Source organism: Cololabis saira, chromosome 22, assembly GCF_033807715.1.
Source record: "Cololabis saira isolate AMF1-May2022 chromosome 22, fColSai1.1, whole genome shotgun sequence".
NCBI classification, from domain to species: Eukaryota; Metazoa; Chordata; class Actinopteri; order Beloniformes; family Belonidae; genus Cololabis; species Cololabis saira.
Genome location: NC_084608.1, coordinates 16,681,833 through 16,704,697, shown reverse-complemented (window position 1 = coordinate 16,704,697; position 22,865 = coordinate 16,681,833). Strand labels below are relative to the sequence as shown.

Below are 22,865 nucleotides of genomic sequence, written 5' to 3'. Positions count from 1 at the left end.
GCTGCCCAACTGATGACGTCACAGCTCAGCCAACAGACCTTTTAATATTCAGACATAAAAGAGTAATATTTGGTTTCTCCAAATCAGTAAGCTGTAGTAGTATAGTATACAGTTTCAGAAATGATGCAAGTCACTGCTGGATGCATCGATTGTCCTTGACTAAATACGATACTTGAATTGAGACATTACTTCAACTGAGACTGATGAGATTTGACAAGTCCACAAGACCTCCAGTGCTGACAAGAATGCATATTGAGGAAAAGCCGACACTGATGTTGCTTTATTTTTGCCTTTCCCCCGCTCTGCTCTTCTTCATTTTGGTGAATATATCAGGTAATGTCTTAAGGGTTGTCTGCACCACTTACACCCCGGTTAGGTTCAAATTGAAAAGACTGAACAGAAGTCATGTTTATCTCTTTGTTTAGTCCAGAGAGCACAAATGGACCAGCCAGGGGATGTTACTACCTTTACTTCAAAAAAGACAGATTGGGTCTTATAAATAAAACAGTAAATGTTGGTGTATATTTCAGTGAGCCTAAAGGGACAGAGGCCAAAACCAAATGTTTTACACTGACATTGACATTAAGGCACAGCAACAATGCACAACATGAGGAAAAAATGATTCTTATGAGCATTAAAACATGTAAGCCTGTACAAATAGACAAAACATTGAACAATCAACCAGTAAATAAGCATTACATGGGCTATTTTAAGGGTAGCATGTGCGCTTTTATGAGTATGTTCAACAGTTGAAGATACCCAGTGCCAAGATTATGGTTTCTGGTTTTCTTGATTGTGAACTCCTGCAGATCCTTTTCCTAATATAGCTTGCAAGCCTACATAAAATGGAAATGATATGCTCCTTCCCTTGGAGTTAATGCACATGTTTGCTTTACAAATGTCGTTAGTTTGTTAGCGGTGGTATGGTATGTTTACAGTCTGGTTCCTTGGAGTTAGCGCGTGGAGAAATCCAAACCTGTGGTGTCTTGCGGAGTTTGCAAAGCGGTGATTAGACAATCAATGTTCATCAATAATACATGTCGACTCTCTGACTTTTATACTGTAACTGAAATGTTACACTATAAAATTACACTACGGAGAATTATTTTGTCATGATTAATATTCTTCTAGCACACAAAGTGGTGAACTGGCACCGAGTGTGTGGCTGAACAGAGCTGAGCAACTCGTGGACTACCTGAAACAATTAACATGGTGAACTCTGTCAAAGCCCTACATCCCTCTGAGGGTGGCTCAGGGGTCATGAATTATGGATCGAGGCTTAAATACCTCCACTTCCCATTTTATTCAGGCTGTAGGAAGCCAGCCAACAAATTATACAGGACAAATATTCATGCCTGCATTCTTTCTCGTCTGAAAGAAGCATCATGAAACATGTTTATTTTTTGGTAAAGAGACAAAAACACAGAAAAAAACCGTGTCCTATCCTCAACTTTACTTGTCCGTGTGTGCATGTGTCTGTTAAACATCCTCATACGGGGTTGATATACAAACCGTGAAGGAGGAAGGTTAACAGAAGACGATGACGACGGCGGAAAGAGGGAATCGCATGCGGCGATAGTTGGGTTTGAGCAGCGGGGCAGCCGGGGGCAGAGGCAAGAGGAAAGATTGAGGTGCGTGGAAGGAGGGAAACGAGAGAAAGGGGGTGGGGGAGTGGGGGTTAGGGCTTGGCTTCCTGTTCCCCAAATTCCCAGCTCCTGTCTGCAGAGCAGGTACACAAAGCCTCCCTTGAAAGTTTTTGGAGACGGGCGGTGGGATGAAACGCAGCCACTGATGGTTAACAGATCTGTCCCCCCGGACTCCCCTCTCCCTTCCCTTCCTATCCGCTCCCGCACCGCTAGCCAGCGCTGCGTTTGTTTACACTCTCAAAAGCCTTTTTAGCATTTTTCTGGCCAGACCGGTAGACTTGGCGGGACTTCATGCTGCTGATTGCCATATTCTCAGAGCAGAAATGTCACTTACCACTTTCCTCTCCTTCATCCGCCAGTTAAACCCTTTGTAATCCCCCAGAACAGCCGAGTCACCGAGGATGCAGGATATTCTCTCCGGTCCCGGTGACTTCTCTTACCGCGCTGGTTCTCCGAGCCCCCGTGTGCCCCGAGCCCAGACAGAGACAGCGCAAGGAACCATTTCAGCCAACTGAAATGGGACATTAACATTCCTACTGGGTCAGCTGAGATAAACCAAGCCAGGCCAAAGACAAGATAGCAAGCCAGACAAAGTTGACATTAAATTACGGTTGTTGTTGTCGACTTCATTCTTTCATTCTGATATTTTCTTTTTTCATACTTTCCTTCAATTGGTGGCTTAGTTTTTGATGTCTGCAAAACACCTACAAAGACTACTCTTATCAACATCATCTTTTTTTTTTTTTTTTTTTTTTGCATAATGCTTGCTTTGTGGCTAGTTTGGCGGATCTCCGGCGAAAGCCTCTTAACAAAACTATGTAGGCTACTGCATTACAAGTACGTACTGATTGTGCCGAGACGTAGCGTGTAAAACACGGACTCTATCTGCACTATGTGGAAAAATACCCAGATAATGCTTTGGGAGGAATTCATAATACGCAACTGACCAGTCCATCTTGGATACCTTATGCAAAACGCAGTATTGCAACAATATTGGTCTGTGGTCTCACAAAAAAACATGGCAGACAGCGGTACTCCATGCTTTTTCCTTCTGCTTTCTAAAACCAGAAACTGGCCACAAATGGCGTAGCATATTATAGATTACACTGTCTTCATGGTGGAATAATACGGACTGACATACTACGTACTGTGTAGTATTCATGGAGCATGGGCTTTTATGAAAACAAAGTCTGGCAGCTGCATAAGTGTGTGGACGTTTCATTGAACGTTGAACTGGAAAAGTCTGTTGTTCAACCGGGTGGATGTGAGATAGTCCTCAATGGATGAGAGTAAATGGGATACGTTTTTTTTTTTTTTAGCAAATACTGCATTGAGTATGTACATTCTCAATCACTGCTGATAGGGCAGTTGACAAATATAGCGCATTACAACAGGACTTCTGACCTGGAGATGATTCAGAGTGCAAAGAGACTGTTTTGAAGGAGGAGCAGCATGATGAATCCTTCTTGGAATAGCTAATTGTAAATAATAAATGCCGTGAAGCAATTTGTGATGTATGACGTCGCACAGAAGCAGAGAAACACAGGACATCTTGAATCTGGATGATATAATTAGTTATTACCCCGGCTTCCAGAGTGACAGTAAAAACATTATGCAGGCCTTCGTAATAGGGTTTTATCTCCACTAAAGTACATCTCATTTCGGGCTGAAAATCCTCTCTCTGTGGGGTCGGGCGTTTTTCAACATGTGCTCCTCATGTCCTGTCCGTCGCAACCAAATTCCAATTTAAAGTATCCGTTCAGTCAAGCACGGTTAAAATTCTTGACTATGTTCTTGGTCTGCCCAATTCTATGGAGGATGTATCCAGCAGAGACTGGACTTAAGAGGGTATCCCAGTATCTCAGAATCCCTTTCACATCAATGAGCAGAAGTAATCAAGCCAAAGTAATGAGAACCGCATTCTCCCGTCCTCCTGATCCTGCGTCAGACTTGTTGTGTTTGAACCGGCACGTATGCACCGGTAGCACGTACACCACACATTAGAGGGGTTTGGCAGGTTACGTGTTTCTGGTGTAGAGTCCAGCTCCACTTCTCCACAGCTCAGAGCCAGATCCTTCTCACTCTCTGCTAGTGCACTCAGCCATTTCCTACTGGTCAGTTAACCAACCAGAGGGCTTCAAGAGCAGTGTCGTGCTGCTTACTGCAAAATACTAACTAGTTACAGTTATTAGTTACTTAAAGGAGCATGAGGCTCCTTTAAGAAATGAGACTCTCTAGCGCCACCGTTCGCCACGACGGCCGTTGGGGGTACTGCAGCCAACAGTGAAGCCGGCACGGGAGAACGGGGAGAACGCACATGCAGCGTCATGTGACGTCACATCCGCAGGACAGCGCGGGAAACTCGGCCCCAGCACTGCAGCACATTTTGCAGCACACAGCCTGTTCAAGGCAACGGAGAGATACACTAGAGGAAACATTCTTTTTGGTTTGGAACGCTTCATCTGACATTATTACTAGAAAACTTAAAACGTTTACGAATTTTTTTCATAGATCCTGCCTCAATCCTGCCTCAAGCTCCTTTAATTTAAAAGTAACTCAGTTAGTAACTCAGTTACTTAGACCAAAAAGTAATGCGTTACTATGAAAAGTAACTTTTTATTTACTTTAAGTAAAAACATTATTTTAAATGTTCCCATTTAATGCCCCTCTAGCCTTCATTTCAGCAGGTACTGTATGGATTTGCATTGGGCTAAACAGTCTCTTCTTCACTTCCTGTGTCAATAACGTTGGTCGCTTAGCAACAAGCTGAGAACGGCCAATGAGCTTCAGCAGCAGCTCAAGAACGGGACCCTTTGATGAATCGTTCATTACAGTCTCAAATATAACCAATGGTGGCTTGTCGGTTTATAAGAATCTTTTTGCCCAGACGAAAAAAGAGCGACAACAACGACCCATAACTATTTTCTTCTCTCGAAAAAACACACCTGCACCGTGGGCTTTAGAAGAAAAAGACGCTACAGCGCGAGTCGGGATGCAGCAGCAGTCAGAAGAGCAGGGAAATACGTGCAAGGCGGTGCTGATCTCCGCAATTTGAAGCCTTCTATAATAATTGTAAAAAGAATTTCACTTATCACGGGTTCTTTTTGGAACGTAACCCCTGCGAAAAACCAGGGATTACTGTAATGACAATATCTCCACGTTGCGAAACTCGCCTTCTCTTGGCTCGTCATGTTTTTGAACGCACACACACGCCCACTACGTTTCCTCCGGTCTCCGTGTGTGGGGAAAAAAAGCTTCACTGTAGCCAGAAATAATGGAGTAACGCACCGTTTGGTAACGGTAATTGGGTTACTGAATTTAAAAAGTAATGCATTGGAGTATTAGTTACTGCAAAACTAACAGCGTTACTGTTTTCACAGTTTTACTAAATAACGCGTTAGTCCCGACACTGTTCAAGAGACAGGATCTAAATCAGCCGCTTCAGATCGAGGGTGACAAGACCTGCTGGAGTTATGTGGAGAATGAGATTGCTCTGTTTATGTTTTTGTTTATTTTTTTTTACAAAAGTATTTAAATCATTTAAACCTGATCTGTTGGCCTGTTAAGTAAATCACAGACCTCCAGATGAACATAAAGTGGGTTATTTTAAGGTTGCTCACTTCCTATGGAAGGCTTTCACTTATGGGAAGTTTCAACATTAGTCCAAACACAAAAGACCAGGACGAAATTATATTTCTATCAGTCATCTAAATGAGGAGATGAACTGACCACTGTGAAAGAAAAATGTTTCTCTGGGCAGACCTAGGGAAACATGGAGAGTTTTAATTATCTTTGCAACATTTCAGGACATAAAACAGCTGCAGTTTGAGGCCAAAGAGAATAAGAGCAAAATTAGCAAGAACAGAAACCCAGGTTCCCATTTTCTTCTTCGTAAACAAAAATATGAGGAGAGCAGAAACAGCAGCCATGACTTATTGAGCAGAAACAAACCAAGGTGGGATGCCAGGGCTGTTTTATTAACGGATGACATGCGGCCCATTGAAGTGGCTCAGGGGCTCCTGCTCCTGCCAGATGAGAGGGAACCTGGCCGCGATCCAGGAGCCGGCCAGGGAGGGCCGGCCCAATTAACACCCGGGAGGAGGGTCCCTGCAACTACACACACACGCTCACACGTAAACACCCTGTATGTGTTCACACACCACGCGGATGGAGGTCCGAAGGGGCTGCAAAAAGCCATGCACGCGCACGGCTACACACACACACTCACAGTTGTGCGGTGGCCGTAGCTCACAATATAAATCTCTGCCACTCACCTTCAGGCGGACCGGCGCGGTGGGTCCGGTAAATATGCGTGTGACCGCAGATGCAGGTGGAGCTGCGGTGTGGTCGGCTGTGGACGTCTAGCCTGGCCATGCCACTCACTCTCGTGACAAGTCAAACACTGCAAACCTCGCCGTGGATCTGAGCCGCTGCGGTGAGAGGCCACGTCGAAGTGTCGGTGGATTTGCTCAGTGAAAATGAGCCTTGGCACCGGATAAGCTGCAGCAGTTCTACAAGTAATTATAATTGGCTATTCCCAAAACATTTTGGGGCTTGGAAAAACAACTTTGCAATCAGCAGAAAAAAAGCCACAAGTTGAGCAGAGGTAGTACGGGACAGATGCATCAAAACAATAGAGCTGTGTCAGAAAAGCAACACTCTAATACATAACCATCAGTGACCTCTACGCATCACTACCCACTCTACAAGTCTATCAACCGCCACGACCAAAACGCATTAAACCCTTCACCAACATGCATTGATAGTGCTTCACAGTCCCGACTTGTTTGGAAATACCCTGTCTGTATTGGACGGGCATGGCCGCGGACACCAGGCCCCTTCGGAGTTTCACACTCCTGGCTAAGATCCCTGGCATCCACGGCTCCCTGATTACCAGCTGTCTCCCCCCTCGGCTCTGTCTGAAGAATCCCAGTAACTGAGAAATAAACAAACAGTAAACAAAGGCCCTAGTTTAGCGCCGCCGCCCGCTACAGCATGACAACGGGCGGCCATTCCCGCTGCCTGCCAGGGCTCACTGAGCCCTAGCGCTCTGTAAGACGAGGCCTTTCTTCAGCTCCAGATAATTTGAGGAGGAGCTGCAATCAGTAACATTGGCTCTGTCTATCCTGCCTGAAGACAAACAGCATCAGCCAAACCGAGAGTAAAGAAATCCAGAGTGAAACCCAGCAGTATGAGGTTAGTAGATTGAGCAGAAACTCAGAGCAGCTTCACTAAGGATGGACTTGTGCCTAATTCTCCCTCATTTCCTCTTTTTCTTATTGTCCTAATCTCTGGACATCTCCTTGCTACAGAGACAAATTCCCCTAACTTGAGACACATTAGCCACCAAAAGAACAAAGGCCTATTAATAGGCTTCCTGCTCGTAAAAGAGATGCAGCTCATGTGGATGCGGATCAGGATTTTTGGAGGGAGTTTGATATGTATGTAATACAATATTAGTTCAATTGTGATGCACCATAAGAGGCCCTCTCTCTGGAAATCTGCATGAAATCACTGTCTGGGCAAGGTCGTAAATCACCAGTGGCGTTGTTTATTATTGCAGTACAGTTTTATGGAGGGGGGGGCGTGCACTTTTGTGGGATGTCCCTGAGAGGAATGCCCAACCTCAGGACCTTCAAGGTAATGGACCCTTTATTTCCACGAGGGGATTTGGTGGGAGTTCAGCGAAGAGCGGGCCTCCTGACAATGATATGGTTGCTGTTAAAGGCCCATTGAAGTGCAGGAACATCTAACAAACGCGAGCACAAGTTGCGTCCACCAAGAAGGCTCGCGGGTCGTAAATATCGGAGCAGCGGATGATACAGTCCCAGTTCCATCAAAGTTATGATGGAGGATTGTGTATAAGGTAGATGACACGGACCAAACACACACGACCCAGCTCCCCCTCGGTCCTCCACCAGCAGCCAGGCCGGCTGGCCGGCGTGCAACGCCACCCACTCTCTCTTTCACAAAAACGTCTGGTCTCCAGGCCAAGCATCAGGAAAACTTATCAAAGAAAACAGACTTTTATTCTGTGACAGCGAGCCACTACTCTCCTCGAGAGAAGGAGCCAGTTGGGAGCTTGAGACACTTTGCAGTCTTTCAGCTGTTCGGGAGTAAAAAAAAAAAAAAAAACAACATCTGGGAAAATCTGATGGCAGCAACTTTAATTTACTTTGTCCTGCCTGGCAGAGGCGCATGCTGCACCTCGGCCATCGTTGGAGCTCAACATGAAAACATAATTGATCTGGATATCCAACGTGCCGTGCGGCCGTAAATAAAATTCCATGCATGCCTAATTCTCCGGCGCGGTTTTGGAGGCCCAGACACTTTCTTCTGCGTCCAGGCTAGTGTTACACACTGCACTGTCTAAACCCTGACCACGTCATAAAATCGGCCTCATAAATATCTGTATATTTTTTTAATTTTTTATTTAAACCCGCCTCAAGATTTGAGTGGTTTGCTACATGTGAATTATGCACAGAAGCATATTGGCTTGAGTTATTGAACCTCAAGAAGTTACGCAAAATAAAAAAGTCACAAACTGAAAGTCTCGATGTAAAAAGTATATTGTAGATTTAAAGGACAGAATTTGCATGTACGGACTTGATGTTTGGTCTCGATTTATACGTCAGTATTACCATCAATACAATTGAAAGTGCTGGAAAAACCCAACAAAAATCAGAGCGACAAGTAACAGTTCACAAATCAGTTTTATTAATTTAAACACAATCAAATAATAATGTCAAAAACATCTGTACACATATTTTGCAGACACAACAATCTCGAGTTTTCACAATGAGGCCCATGTAGTGTAAAGTATTTCCAGTTTGCATTTATGATTGCAACATAATATAAAAGCGTGCTGTATGAATCTATAAAACATTTCCTCTATTTACCTACCATTACCTTGATCTAGCAGCAATACGTAGATACCCCGGAGTGAGGGGGAGAGAAGTCGATTCGAGACAGAGGGGGGGTGTGGGGGAGAGAAGGATTCGAAATGAAATGCAAAGGCCAACAGTGATCATGTGCAAAGGAGGGAAAATTAGAAACGCAACGAGTTCGGTTTCTGTTTAAGAAATTCACAGTCGATAGCACATGTCCTGTAAGTTCACAAACCCCTCAAAGTTAGTGGCTTTTCTCTCACTGTTCTCTTTGTTTTTTTTTTTTTCCCGTCCACAGATGAAGAAAAAACTACAGAAAGGGCTTTGTGGATTTCAAAAGGGGACACAGAAGGTTTCTTTTTTTTTGTTTTCCTTCCTCCAAACTTTGAAATAAAAACACTACATCATACAAAATTACGCTTGCTGTACAAGAGTTTTTATAGTGCTTGTATAAAAGATAATAAAACCTATTCAAGCTTGCTTCTTTAAATATCAGATTTATTCAAATTTGTCATTAAAATGGCTCTTGGGCTTGCCGGTTTTCTGAAACCCTTATCAGAATTAGGTTTAATTTCAGTTATATGGGGTCAGGGCTGCAAGCTGGTGAAATGCCATCAGGACACATGTTGTGAGCTACCTTTCTGAATTACAAAAGAAAAAAACAAAAAAACTCTTTGAAATATGTGTCTAAAAAAGGACTTGCAAATGAAAGCTCCCATGAAGATGAGAAACATCCCAGAACTAACAGAAAGGTCCTTGACACTTGACATCCATGCTTTTGGTCTTGACAAACCAGTCCATCACAAAATCCCCTTATCTACATATTTGTTTATCAAACAGAACTTGAACACGTCAACACTTTCAGGTGTCGCACAAGCGTCATATGCGATGGGATGCCTCTATCTATTCAGTCTTTCTTACTTCAATAAAAAAAAAGAATTGCCACCTTTCAAGAGCATGTACCTAAATGAATATAGGAGGGAATAGTCCAGTGATTACAAACTTACACACACAAAAAAAAGGATTTCTTCTGTACACGATTGTCTCAGCACTGTAAATAAAGTTTTTTGTTAATTTTCTTAAATTATTAGAAAAACCCCCCTTTTTTTTCCTTTGTTTCTTCCTCTCACTGCGGTGGAAATTAATCGTACTTTGCAAAAGGCACAAGTCTTTTGTCACGGAGGTACCTTCCCAGTGGCGCGGCGCCACTTTAACAAAGTCTCTGTTCATAAATAAGAAGCACAGCACTCCCGGGCCGACGCTTGACATCGGAGCAGTCTCTTTGTCTGTATGCCCTATTTTGGAGGGGAGACCTATAAGAGCGGAAGATGTGGGGGGGGGGGGTTGATCCGAAGGGATGGGGGAAATGTCACTGCCAGTCACCGCCTGCGACCAGCGAGGTGAGCTCGGTGGCTCTGCCCTCCTCACAGGCGTGAACCCTGACGAAGTCCCAACACAAATGGGGAGGTGGGGGGGGGGGTGAAACTGTGACAGCTTCAGAAAGCGGCTGATTCACGGTAACCGAGGGGCAAGCAGCTGCTGCGCCATAAATTCACCTTTCCCTCCTTCGCTCAGCAGAAGGAAAAAAAAAAAAAGAAGAAAAAGTTGAGGGTTAAGACGATGTGTGACTGTATGTCAGCACATTAACGGCGTGCTTCTTTTTTTCTCCCCCCCCCCACACTCCTCGTCTTTTCTTCTTTTTGGTAGTGAAAGACAGACGGCGGGCAGCACCGGGTAAAGAGCGGGGTGGGTGTGTGGGGTGTGTGTGTGTGGGGGGGGTCTGTTCTCTGAGCTCTGGTGGCCGCGGCAGGCGGGCGGGAGAAGGTAAGAAGCTTGCTGAGGCGCGGAGGGGTACGCGGCGGCGGTGCAGTGCTACAAGTACTCCAGGTCTAGAGCGTGGTGGAGGGCCATGAGGTCCGAATGGCTGGAGATCCTCCAGAAGGGCATGTTGTGCTGCGGGGAGAAGACAGACGCGTCATTTTAGGACGGAGAGTCAACATAAGGGGGGGGTCAAGAGCAGAACACAAGACTAATCTCACTTATTTTGGTTCATTTAAGTATTAAATACGCTGCTGCTTTCAGGCTTTCCTACCGCTTCCACCGAGTTCACATTCTTCACACTCAAACCGGCACGTTTACTCGGGAGGAAAAGCAATCATATCAGTAACACACCGCAACGGCTCCTGCAGCTCCCTCGTGAGCAGGTCTGTGAAGTCATAGCCTACATCTGTGCCTTTAACTAATTTCTCCACTGCATCATCACGCTGTTTTATAAAATAATCCAGTTTTCAGGCCGGACAGAAGTGAACTCCCCCGCGGAGTGTTTTCAGCGAGCCTCCTGCCCCTCCGCTGTGTTTTTTAGGACTGTGCAAATGAGCTGTTGTTCCCAAGCAGAGGATGGAGGGAGAAACCTGAGTCGCAGCGAATGAAAGGAGCTTGTCAGGTAGAGTCCTCAGCTCGTCGGCGTGCAGAGCCCATTACCCTCCCCGTATCAAAGGTATGGCCTCTCCCAGGCATATGTTCCGCTTAGGAGAGCCTGCACTGACCCTTAAAAAGCTCTTTGCTTTTTGTTTTGTAAATTGTCTTTGCTTTTAAGTTTAAAAGCTGGAGATGTTATCTCTGCCGTTCTCTCCCAGGCGACGGTAATAACTGAAGACAGAATTGTGGATTCTTTTTTTTTTTTCTTCCTTTTTTCCCAGTTGAAGGAATGAGGACTTCAGACGACTCTCAGACATTTGCTTTTGTAGTTCCACGCAGTGTCACGTTTGATCCGCGTCTCCTGACGGGTGAAATTGTTGTGTTATTTCTCCTCTGTGATGTTGACACAGAAACCTTTTACTTCATGGCGTGTCGTGGGACTCGCCCCACTCTTGATGGGGAAAAAAAAAAAACAAAACAAAAAAAAAAACACCTTCCCCTTCCATCAATGTCACACTCCAACAACTCAAGACCGAGGGAAAATATTTGCATGTATTTCCACGGTCGTCCCTCCAGACCGTGTTCCCCGGGCGTGTTCGCTTCTCAAAACACAAAGCTATTGCTTTACACTTTCATCCAGGGTGCAGATTGTTGCTTCTCCCTAATCACCGGCCTAATCGGCCCTCATCTCCCCTCGCGGTCGTATTCAGGGTTTTTCTGACAAATAGATGGAGCTGGAGGATTTTCAAAGTCACGTCTTCAACCCGATACTGTGGCTCGCCAAAGCTGCCACAGAAATATGCCCCAGCGCCGCTGACTAATTTGCTAATGAATATACTCGCTTGTGTGCCGCACTTTGTTTACACCCGAAGTTTGACAGAAATGCTGAAAGAGCAAGACGGGGAGAGCAAGTTCCGACAAGCTCCGGAGAAAAGACCAGTCGGCTTCGTCTGAAGCGACGCCGCTGCGTTTCCTGAGAGTATGGCGGGACGACGGCGTCTCGATCCATCTCGTGCTAACAAGCTTGTTGCTGCTGTGAATATTCTAATTTCATCAACAATGATTTAAGTCTCCTTTATGTGTGTGCTCTGTTTACGACGAGCCTTCAGCGTGCCTGAAAGGGCTTGTCTAGCATTACACATCCAGCATTCACACTGCTCACAGCACCGAGCAGGAATATATAATTATGCCCCCCCCCCCTCCTCCTCCTGCTCTGTAAACCTGAGATGGTGGAGGAAGAGCGCTGATTACACACCACAGACTCGCTCTCTTATAAGAGGATAAACGAATGAAGGCGAAGTGAGATTGCTGAGGAGAGCTGGAGCACTGATTTCCTTCCTTCTCTTTAGAGGGGTGCAGCAGGTATGTTTTGTGTTTTCTAGGCATTCAGAACAAAGTCCCGACCGAGCAAAGCGGAGTGTGAGTGCAGCGCGTGGCACCTCCTACCTTTTTAGAGCCTTGCTCCTCTTCTACCCCATCTCCGACGACAATGTAAACAACTTTCCTCCCGAACCTTTGAATTACTCTCTCAAAGCAACTCTCCTTCCCTGCGGAGACGTGGAGGGCAGGATGTTAGTGGAGCATTGCATGGATGCAAACAAATACATGAGCACACACACACATGGATTTAGAGGCACAGAGTGACAAGAGCCCTTTTAGAACAGCACACTTACAAAATAAGGCAGAATGTAAACACTGCGTTCGAGAAAGAGACGTGATAAGATCAGCCCGGGGATAAAGGCAATCTTAAAAGAATTAACTTCGCCCCTCCGCTGCCTAAAACCTGGGACAAATAGACAAATCACTCTTGCACTCCCGGGGTCGGGCCGTGCCGCTGAGAAACCCGGAGCTCATGCTCTGCCCCCATTTGCACTGATGGGCCTGTTGCAACAGTGGAGCTCCGTGTTTATTTTGCATTTGAAACAGTGAAAAAGAGGGAGAAAAGTGGGAGGAAAAGTGGGGAGCTGGAGGAGTCGGGGGTGGGAGGGGGGTTCCTGTTGCTTTGGAATGACATAAATGTGCAGAAGTGGTTTCATATGCAGAGATCTAGGAGCAGAGGCCCAGCACAGGCCCTGCTCCAAGAAAATAATCCCAGGCTGATTAGGACTATTCCCTCACAGAAGAACATCAACCCCCCCCCCCTTCCCCTCCCCCAGTCCATAACAGTCTTGTCGTTTAAGTAGCGGATGAGTCACAACTATTAACACTAACCGAACTTAAATAAATAAGCACGCACGGCTCACGGAGATTTCCTGATCGGAGCAGAACAACAGAAAAACTAATCACACATTCCAGACGTTTTCAAATGTGAAATACAGTGTTTACCTATTTTGGTTGCGCTATAAATATTCTCGATAGGAAAGACGATTCCCAGGCCGTAGAGCAGGACCTTAGCCAGGGCGGGGATGAGCTGCGTGGTGGTCACCAGGATATTCACACAGTTTGACCTGAGGAGGAGAGTTGAGAGGTGACATCATTCTAAATCAGCCCGAGGGAGGACAAAAGAAAACAAGATGTGCAGAATATAATGCATCATGTCCTTAAAGCTCATCCTACGAATTCCCTCTTTTTTTTTTTTTAAATGAGATCTTTCAGCAGGCGGATTTGTCAAAATTAGAAATAACAGGCTGTCCAAAAGACAAATCGAAGCATCATTTTTTTTTTTTTTCTTCTTGTGCTTTGCATAACTTGGAATAGCGCTGCTTTATTTACAATACATACAAGTTTCTATACGTGCGGTGCAGGACAGGGCATGATTTTCCTCACTGGAGTCCTACCTTGAGTGGATTAATGTTAGTGCTTTCAGTGCCAGTGTTAACCAGGAGTCCGTCAAGGCTTCAATTTCTGCTCGCAATTGCAACCAGGCTTCCCTTTTGGCCGGGCCCAGCAGACCTGAAACGCAGGGTAACATTGTTTGGGTTGGACCAGCCATCCAAATACCACTGAAATGTTCAAACTTTACCCCTGCTTTTAGAGTGCGCGTGCATTCGAAACACCCGCAAGCACTCGCACGAACGCGTGCAGAGCCATTTTCTACTCAACAGATCGGCGCGAGGGAGCGCTGCTCGTTGGGGATTACCTCCGACGTTATTTTTGTAGGTGGTGTAGATTTCTTTTACTCGTCTGTAACGGAAGGCCAGCTTTCGCATCCAGTCCACGCCTCCCCGCACGCCTGTGGCCAGACACAGGTTGGCACTGGTAGCTGCCGCATGGAAACCGTCAGCGCTGAAGTTATACGTACTAAAATACAGACAGAGATGGGATTTGTTACCGCAAGCCGCAACGCATTTCGAGGCATTTCTCGTTGACTAATGATGGTAACCCACCTTAGATCCTGACCGTTGTCGTCAGAGGACACGTCGTCGATGTGTACCTGGTCACATTCCTGAAAGACACAAAACAGTTGCGTTGGATGACAACTCTGAGCTGCGGAGCTTAGACGGCCTTCCTTCCTGGTACAGGACACTTTTTCACCACAAATCCCAGATTTTTTTCCAGGCGCATTCAGCCTTTTCAACAAACTCCCCCCTCCTTTCTTTTCTTCTTACCAGCTCTTCTAGATTGTAACAGGGTCTAAAACTACGGATAGATACGAGTATAGCAGATGAACACACGCAGGCTCGCTTTTATAAGGTCTTATAATCGAAAACTAACGAGCAGAACAAGCATGGGCAGTGACAGTCTGGGCATGATTATGTTTTTGTTTGTGCATATCCAATCGTATGTGCACATGCCTCTTCCCCTCTTTTTTTTGAGTGGGTGGAGGGGGGGGGGGGTCCTGGCTTCTTTTGGAAAGGTAGAGGCCTTCTGCAGCCTTTCGCTGATTCCACCGTTACACGGTAACACAAACCAGACTTTCTGGTAAATGTAACCTACTAGAAAAATTGAACCTGATGCTAACCGCCAATGAAATTATGACCTCTGATTGCTGCTGCGCCACACACCAACACAGCCCCGGGGCTAGCAGCCAGCCAGCCAGCCAGTCAGCCGGCCGGCAAAGAAGCGCAGCAGAGAGAGCAGACAAAAAATCTGTTATTAGTTTTCCATTTATAGGAGAGCTGGAGTGCCCCCCCCTCCACCCATCCCCACCCTCCTTTCCCTTTCCTTCTCGCTCTCCGCCCCACCAGCCTGCTCCAAATGTGAGGGAGTCCTGCTTTGGCATTCAGATCAACACATTTCACATACAGCAGAGGGGATACGGGAGAGTGGAGCGGCCTTTCGCTAAAACTCCGGGTAACGAGGCATTTAGACAACAGCAACGGCTCCGTTCACATCAAAAGGCTTCACAAGATGTTAAGTTCAACATTTGTCTAAGTCGGCTGTAATCTAGTGTGAATAACAACAGTGTTTGCTATTACCGTGATGCAGTTTCTCTTCTAATTGCTCATTTGAACGGTGCTGCAGGTTTTCACATGGATGGATCGATGAAATAACTGCCAGAAAGTTTGTCTCACCTGTTTCACGTTATGTGAGAACAAAAATAATTTCTCATGGAAATTGAAACTCGAGAAAGAAAATTCCCCCGGTTTCAAGTATGAACAGTCCCCCCTCCAATTTTTTGAGCTTTTTAATTAAGTTTCATCCGGTTGTTAAGACACCTAAACACAGAAAGGACTTCCTTGTTTTAAGTCAATCTCACTGAGGCCAACTGCTGACGTTATTGCATTCCTCTCTAATGCTGGAGCAGGGTAAGGGTAAGGGCTTTGGACCATAAACCTTTTTTATTTTACTGGTTCCCCTCTGAACAAATTTTTCATCTCCCTGGATTTGTGGAGAGAGAGAGAGGGAGGGAAGAAGGACGCGAGGAAAAACTCAAACCAGCTGTTCTTTAACAGAATTAAAATCTTGACCCCCCAACCCCAGCGCTAATGCAGCCATTCTCTCCCCGAGCCTCTCCCAGCAAGCCCCGAGATCCAAAGAGGAAAAGACTTTGACCCCGTGACCCCTTTCTCCCCTCCTCTCCGGGACCGTGGCACCCCGATAAGGGGGTGGAAGGGTGGAGAGGGAGGGGGGCGGAGGAGGACGCGCGCTAATCCACAAATCTTATCAAGAGCACAACCCAAACCTGTATAGGTGCATTTCATTTCCTTAGGCATGTCTGTTTGTTTAGGAAAACAAAAACATCACCTTGGGTAAAAGCCCCCCCCATTATCCAGTAATTACCAACCGAGGAATCGGACACAATCTGCCAACAATCACCTCTTTCTCTGCTTTGGTACAGGACCATTCATTCCCACTCATTTAGCACCACATCCTAAATTGTATGCTGTCCACTTGTTGACAATGGCTTCCCATGTTTGTTCTACCCGCGTAATCTCTCTCTTTCAGACGGTGACAGGCAGCGTGGATCTAAAACAGACATTTGAGAGCAGCGTTACTCAGCATGTTAATTATGGACCTCTGCCTACGTTCCTTCAGCTCGAGCCAAAAGGACTCAAACACATAGTCTCTGTAATTACTCCTTACTGCAGCTGTTATAAACCCGGCCTGATTATGAATGATTTTTCTCGGACCCAGAGCTAATAAACACAGCAAAACCTTAACAAATGTAAAGCATCAAAGATTCAAGAGAGCCAAGATAAATACAGGGAGCTTGGGCTTACACTTCCAGCGCCTGCTGTCTCTCTCTCTCTCTCTCTCTGTCCCGCTTCATTGTTTTTGTATGTTTTTACAGTTTGCTTTTTTTGTTCAATTAAGTGAAGATGCTTAATTAAACGTTGGGCTGTGTCTGGGATGTATAGAGGGAAGCTCTTCCGTGTGTGTGTGTGTGTGTGTGTGTGTCCGTGTACTGGGAATAAGAAGAGGGAGAGCTGCTGGAAGAATGAGCAGACTCCAGCAATTACTATTCCCAGCTGGCGCTGGTATAAACCTCTGCACCGGCTCCCTGGGAGGACTGGGAACGCTAATAGAGGAGGTGGCTGCGGGTAATGTTGTACAGTAACCCTTACACACACTCATTACAAGCCACTTCTGAGGGCCTCATAAACACCGTAGAGTCGTGGCTGGTGCAGGTCGGGGCAGGGAAAATGGAAAGAAACTATTACTGTAGGTGGTGAATTTTACTGCTCACACTATCATTTGGCAAATAAACACCTGGAAGATGAACTGCAGGTAAAACAGAGTCATAGGGGCAAATTCAGAGTCATTCCACGATGAAGTCATTCATGCAATGGGAGCTTACTGGAAAGCTTATAAGACACAATAACATTTTGTGGTGATTTTCTTAGTATGATGCTGACAATAGGCTGGCATTAGGAATGGGTGATATTTTACCGTTCACGATAAACCGTCAAAAAAATTCCCCACGGTAAGAATTTGTCATCTCGCGGTAAAAACGATACATTTCCGTTGATGACGTTTTTGTGTAAAGCCGGATTTGGAAAGTCTGAAAGTCTGATTGAGGAAGGAAGGAAGGAAGGAAGGAAGGAAGGAAGGAAGGAAGGAAGGAAGGAAGGAAGGAAGGAAGGAAGGAAGGAAGGAAGGAAGGAAGGAAGGAAGGAAGGAAGGAAGGAAGGAAGGAAGGAAGGAAGGAAGGAAGGAAGGAAGGAAATGAGCCAGAAAGAAAGAAAGAAAGAAATGAGCCTGAAAGAAAGAAAGAAAGAAATGAGCCTGAAAGAAAGAAAGAAAGAAATGAGCCTGAAAGAAAGAAAGAAAGAAATGAGCCTGAAAGAAAGAAAGAAAGAAAGAAAGAAAGAAAAGAAATGAGCCTGAAAGAAAGAAAGAAAGAAATGAGCCTGAAAGAAAGAAAGAAAGAAAGAAAGAAAAGAAATGAGCCTGAAAGAAAGAAAGAAAGAAAGAAAGAAAGAAAGAAAGAAAGAAAAGAAATGAGCCTGAAAGAAAGAAAGAAAGAAAGAAATGAGCCTGAAAGAAAGAAAGAAAGAAAGAAAGAAAGAAATGAGCCTGAAAGAAAGAAAGAAAGAAAGAAAGAAAGAAAAGAGCCTAAAAGAAAGAAAGAAAGAAAGAAATGAGCCTGAAAGAAAGAAAGAAAGAAAAAAAGAAAGAAAGAAAGAAATGAGCCTGAAAGAAAGAAAGAAAGAAAGAAAGAAAGAAAGAAAGAAAGAAAGAAAGAAAGAAAGAAAGAAAGAAAGAAAGAAAGAAAGAAAGAGAGAAGAAAGAAAGAAAGAAAAAAACATAAATTCCCATTGATGACGTTTAGTAGTATTTAGTATCTTTTAGAGCAGTGGTTTGGGGGCTCCAAAGACTGAATGTGGTGATAGATTTATAGTTACAAAGGTGGAGTTGAATTGCTATTTTTTTTTATCGTCATTTTTATCGTTATCGGGATAAATGCCAGAAATTATCGTGATACATGTTTTAGTCCATACCGCCCATCCCTAGCTGGCAGGGCTTCCCTGTTGCTTCCAGGGCCGGCTTCTAAATGTCTTTTAAGCCTTTTGAACACCTCTTTCCCAATGAATCCCTCCGTTCTCCCCTCACCAAGCAAACAGTGGTCTTTCTAAAACCTACAATCACCGCTAACTCGCACCAGATGTTCCTACTGTACTAAGGAGTGAAGACCCTCCACCAGAAGCTGTTGCAATTACTCCCTACGCAAACACCGAGTTATTCTGTTAATTTTATCAGCGACATGCTTGTCCTGGAATTTGCTCGGGCTCCTGAGCAGCTTTTATCTGCGCAGGGGGGAGAGAATAAAGACGGGATGCTTCCACCTCAGGGTGCCTCCATCCCAGCATCATTCACTCCATCGTCCTCTTCCTCTCTCTCTGCCTGTCCACCGGTGTGCTGAAAGGCTTTCACAGGGGAGGAAGTTATCAGAGCCCTCTTTGTTCCCTTGGCATCTGTCGTTAAGCAATCAGCGATGACAGCCCGCGTCTTCCTGTAGCCCTGGAAAGAACTGGGAGTGGTGACTGCTACAGTCAGAGGCGGGGAGAGGAGAGACGGGGCAACGCTGCCATGCATGCATGTTACCAAAACACGGACACAACCATGTTAACTACCCCCCCTCGATCTGTTTTTACCCCCTCTCTCTCTGCGTCCTTCTCTCATCCCCTTCAGGTGAGCTCTGTGCTGTGCCGGGGGAGGGGGAGGGGGGGGTAGGTAGTGGAAGTGGCGAGCGTGAGCGACAACAGCCATCATCGCGAAATTCTTTGTGAGCCTACAGGCTAATGCCATGTGAAAAAGGCTCATCCATGGTTCGCAGGTTCTCAATACCGCCACTCTCCCGGCAGAAGCTGTCATCCACCCCCCCTCGCCTGTGACCCCAGTAACTTCCTTCTCCGTTCCCACCACAGGCACCCTTCTCTACGGTGGGGGAGGAGGGTGCAGGAGGGAGGGGGGGTGGGTGATTATCTGGGGGTCAAACACAGGATGTGGGTAACAAAGGGAGAGTTCTTCAAACCCACTTCATTCCAATCCACAATCTGTGCTCGAACAGTCGAGGAATTCAAACAGCCGTGCCAAACAAAGCACAGGTACAGGGGAATCAATGCTGATTTTATGAAAAATAAAGAAAAAACGTTTCTTTTTTTTTTTAATCCCATCGAGGAGAAAGGATACCGAGAGCTTAGCCGAGGAACAACACGTGAACTAGGTCCTTCAAGTGTCTGAAAAGATGGAAAAATATTCAAAAGAAAGGGAACACCCCACAGGTAGGGCAGCAAGGGTTTAGAGTTGTTATGTGTGATAGATGTGCTGCGGCTCTTTATTTCCTACTTTTTGGCATTTCACATCCAAACCGCTCCTGAAGGCGAGCGACATTAAGTGCTGTATCGAATCTCAGTCACTTCAGCATTTTCCCCGGGAAACGAACGTGTCCACAATGAGACGGTCTGTTCCTGCCAAGTGGACTGGTGTCTGGACAAATCCGCGCAAGTTCCTCCTCTCTTCCTCCGCTAGCCGTATCGTGCAGGTGCCGTGTCTCTGTTTTGAATGCAGGACAAGTAATCTACTCTTAAATATGATCATTTGTCACCGGAGAGTAATTCTATATTTTCTGTGCGCTCTCAGCCCTTATTGGTGTGTGAAGCGGCCGTGTTGGGATGGCGGGGGGACGGGGAGCGTAATGCGGAGCGGTGCAGAGTGAAGCCTGAAAGGGGGGCTTTGAAACTCCCACTTTCTGTTTGTGGACTTTCCAAAAACACATGAATGGCCTCTCCTCAAGAATTGATGAAGTTATGTCCAGGAACATGACAGAGGTGCTGCATCAGCGAAAAAGCAAATGTAGAAATGCGTCAGCGTGTACGAACTGTAGTAACTCAAAATATAGAAAAAACGGTACTGTCTGGGTTCATAAGGATGTTGTCAGTTAAGAAAACAAGACGTAAACATGATGATAATACCTACTGGTCTCATGGAAAGGCTATTTCAGGTCTCTGCATGTGAAACTAACAGAACGGCTCTAAACTAAGGCTCTGGAGAACCGTTTCAGCCGGGTGAAGGTAACCATGACTTTCACAGCATCTCTCATTAACAGGCAGCCCCTGTGTGAGCGTGACAGAGGAGGTTTCAACCCCGCGACTGCGGGCTGGGAGCTATAAAAGGTAGTCAGCATACGGCGTTACGGGCCTGCTACCCAGGTATGTGTGTGCGAGAGTTTTTGTGGACACTTTCATGAGCATTTGGTAAAGCACGCATATGTGTTTGCATGCGAGACTCTCGCAGCTCCACATGTTTTGAGTGTGCGGATGCATCAGAGGACTCATTTAAAATGTTCCCACCTTTAGAGACCTCTCACCCACTCCCTCTCTCTCTCTGTGAGTAGTTTGCCCCCATGCCCTTTATTCTCCAGACAGGGAGGGTTGTTTTCTCATCCCGAGGAGGTGGGAGACGGCAGCCCCCGTATCCCACTGAGAGGGGATCACAGGGGGCTCGGCCGGCTGGAGAGGCCCCTGGTTCCCACATAGTGTTCAGCGTTGGAGCTGGGGCTGCAGCAACACACCTATAGTAAACTCACACCCTGAGTCACAGCAGAGCTGTCAGTCTTCCCCGTGAACTCAACCTCAGTGGGATTCATTATCCACATCACTTTAGACCTCAGGTAACTGCACATACAGCCGTCCACCAGGAGTAACTCATTATATTCTAATCACTGGCAACTGATGCTCGTAATTACCTCCTAATTTACCTCAAGAGCATATACCGTATTTTCTGGACTATAAGCCGCTACTTTTTTCATAGGTTTTGAACCATGCGGCTTATACAAAGGTGCAGCTATTCTGTGGATTTTTCTTCCACCGCTCGGGGTGCTCTAACCGGAATTAGAATCAAAACTAAGACAAAATAAATGCAAAGAAGAATACGCTACTTCTTCTTTAGCAGATAGAAGTAGGTAGAAGCAGATTTCAAACAGATAAATAGATAAATAAATACTGGTTATTTTCTCTTGGTTCTGTCCCGTTTTAATCAGCAAAGTTGCTGCCGTGTTAAAAGACACTGTTAGGAAAGGATCTATTTAGGTACAAACATCATTTACAGTTCAAAATCCTTCTGTACATGTAGTAAATATCTAATCTAACAACATAAATATCTGCGGCTTGCATATTTTTATTTTTTTAAATAGAGCGGATGCGACTTATATACAGGTGCGGCTTATAGTCCAGAAAATACGGTACCTCCTAATTTACCTCAAGAGCATATAGTTTAAAAAAGAAATGTTGGTTTTCCTTATGCAAAATGTCGATGATGACGTGGCACTTCACTAACAAATTACAACAAAAACTTGTTTCATTTCTTGTTTGAGATTTGATCTGAAGACATATACAACTGACTGTGTTTATTTCAGCAGCTATTGAAATAACTTTTTTCAATGTGGAAAAAATGATCACATTGATCAGATCAATAAAGATCATATCGCCTTGAATGACTTTCCTAACATTTCCTTCACCGAGGGCATTTTTAGATGATAAAAACAGACTGTGCCGTTCACACAGTCCTGCACCCGTCTGTCTGTCAGAGGGCCGAGCAGCGAATGGACGATCGATAGAGAGTCACGCGTGTGAGAGGGGAAGTCTTTTGGAGGAGCTGCAGTATTTCAGAGACCCGTCTAAGAACCAGCGAGTGAGAGAAAAAAAAGAGAGCGAGAGAGCGCGAGAGAGAGAGAGAGAGCGCTGATCCAGAAAAAGGTCGGAGGAAAAAGAGGGAGAGAAAGAGAGAGAGACATAAGGGTGAAACTGATCCCTGTTGACCCCTTCGGCATGCCCTCTTTCTTTTTATGACTTTCCCCCGAATCATCACTCACCAGCTCTATCAACACGGTCCGGCCTCCACTCACACACACATCCACACTTGAACACACACGCTAAGATGAGTGGCCTACGCGGCGGCGTTTGTAGGCCGGGTAGAACACTCTGCTTAAAAAACGATGCTTGGAGTCCCTGTGAAGAAGCCTGATGATTAAAAAAACTGCTTTCCTCTAGTTTTATTCTGTGCAGGGGCCGGCATGCCGGCTGTGTGGAGGCTCGGATGGACCCTCACACACCGTTAGGCCACTAACTCTGCACCTGTGTTTCTGCACGGCCTCTGGGGTCTCCCTTTATGGCTTAGACTAAATTAGATGGACCATATGCATTTCTACACATGCTTAAATACATAACTGCTCCGGCTGCGGTATTTATAGCGGGACTCTATTTAGCTCTATCAGAGATCGAGGACTGTAAATCAGCAGAGAGGAAACACAACTGGTTAGGCATTGCTGAGAACTGGCACTTAACACTCAGACCGGCCTGGCTTAGTTTAAGAGGGGAGATCAATATGCCTTCGAGAGAATGTCACTTCTTCTCTGCCATGATTATTTATGACAAGCATCGCAGCGTCTGTGGGGGGATCTGTACTTTGGACATTTTAAAAAGCATTCCTCACACAGACCACATTTAGCTGTTTCAGTCATGATCTTTTTCAGTCATGAGTCTTTTAAGTGTCAAAACAAAATCTAATAATTTTGTTACTGAGATAGAGC

At 45.5% G+C, this 22,865-nt stretch overlaps 1 protein-coding gene across 5 annotated transcripts in view; it reads right to left on the bottom strand.

The window, feature by feature from the left end:
• Positions 1 to 8,352: 8,352 nt before the first annotated feature.
• The window catches only part of eya1 (EYA transcriptional coactivator and phosphatase 1), a 64,071-nt gene continuing 49,558 nt past the window's right edge, over positions 8,353 to 22,865 (bottom strand). For all 5 annotated transcript variants that reach the window (XM_061713128.1, XM_061713132.1, XM_061713129.1 and 2 more), the window contains 6 exons: positions 14,278 to 14,336; positions 14,031 to 14,191; positions 13,729 to 13,843; positions 13,277 to 13,398; positions 12,398 to 12,498; positions 8,353 to 10,486 (listed from right to left, as the gene is read on the bottom strand). In XM_061713128.1, coding sequence (XP_061569112.1) covers positions 10,406 to 10,486; positions 12,398 to 12,498; positions 13,277 to 13,398; positions 13,729 to 13,843; positions 14,031 to 14,191; positions 14,278 to 14,336 — 639 coding nt within the window. In that variant the 3' untranslated portion in view covers positions 8,353 to 10,405. The remainder of the gene's footprint in view (positions 10,487 to 12,397; positions 12,499 to 13,276; positions 13,399 to 13,728; positions 13,844 to 14,030; positions 14,192 to 14,277; positions 14,337 to 22,865) is intronic.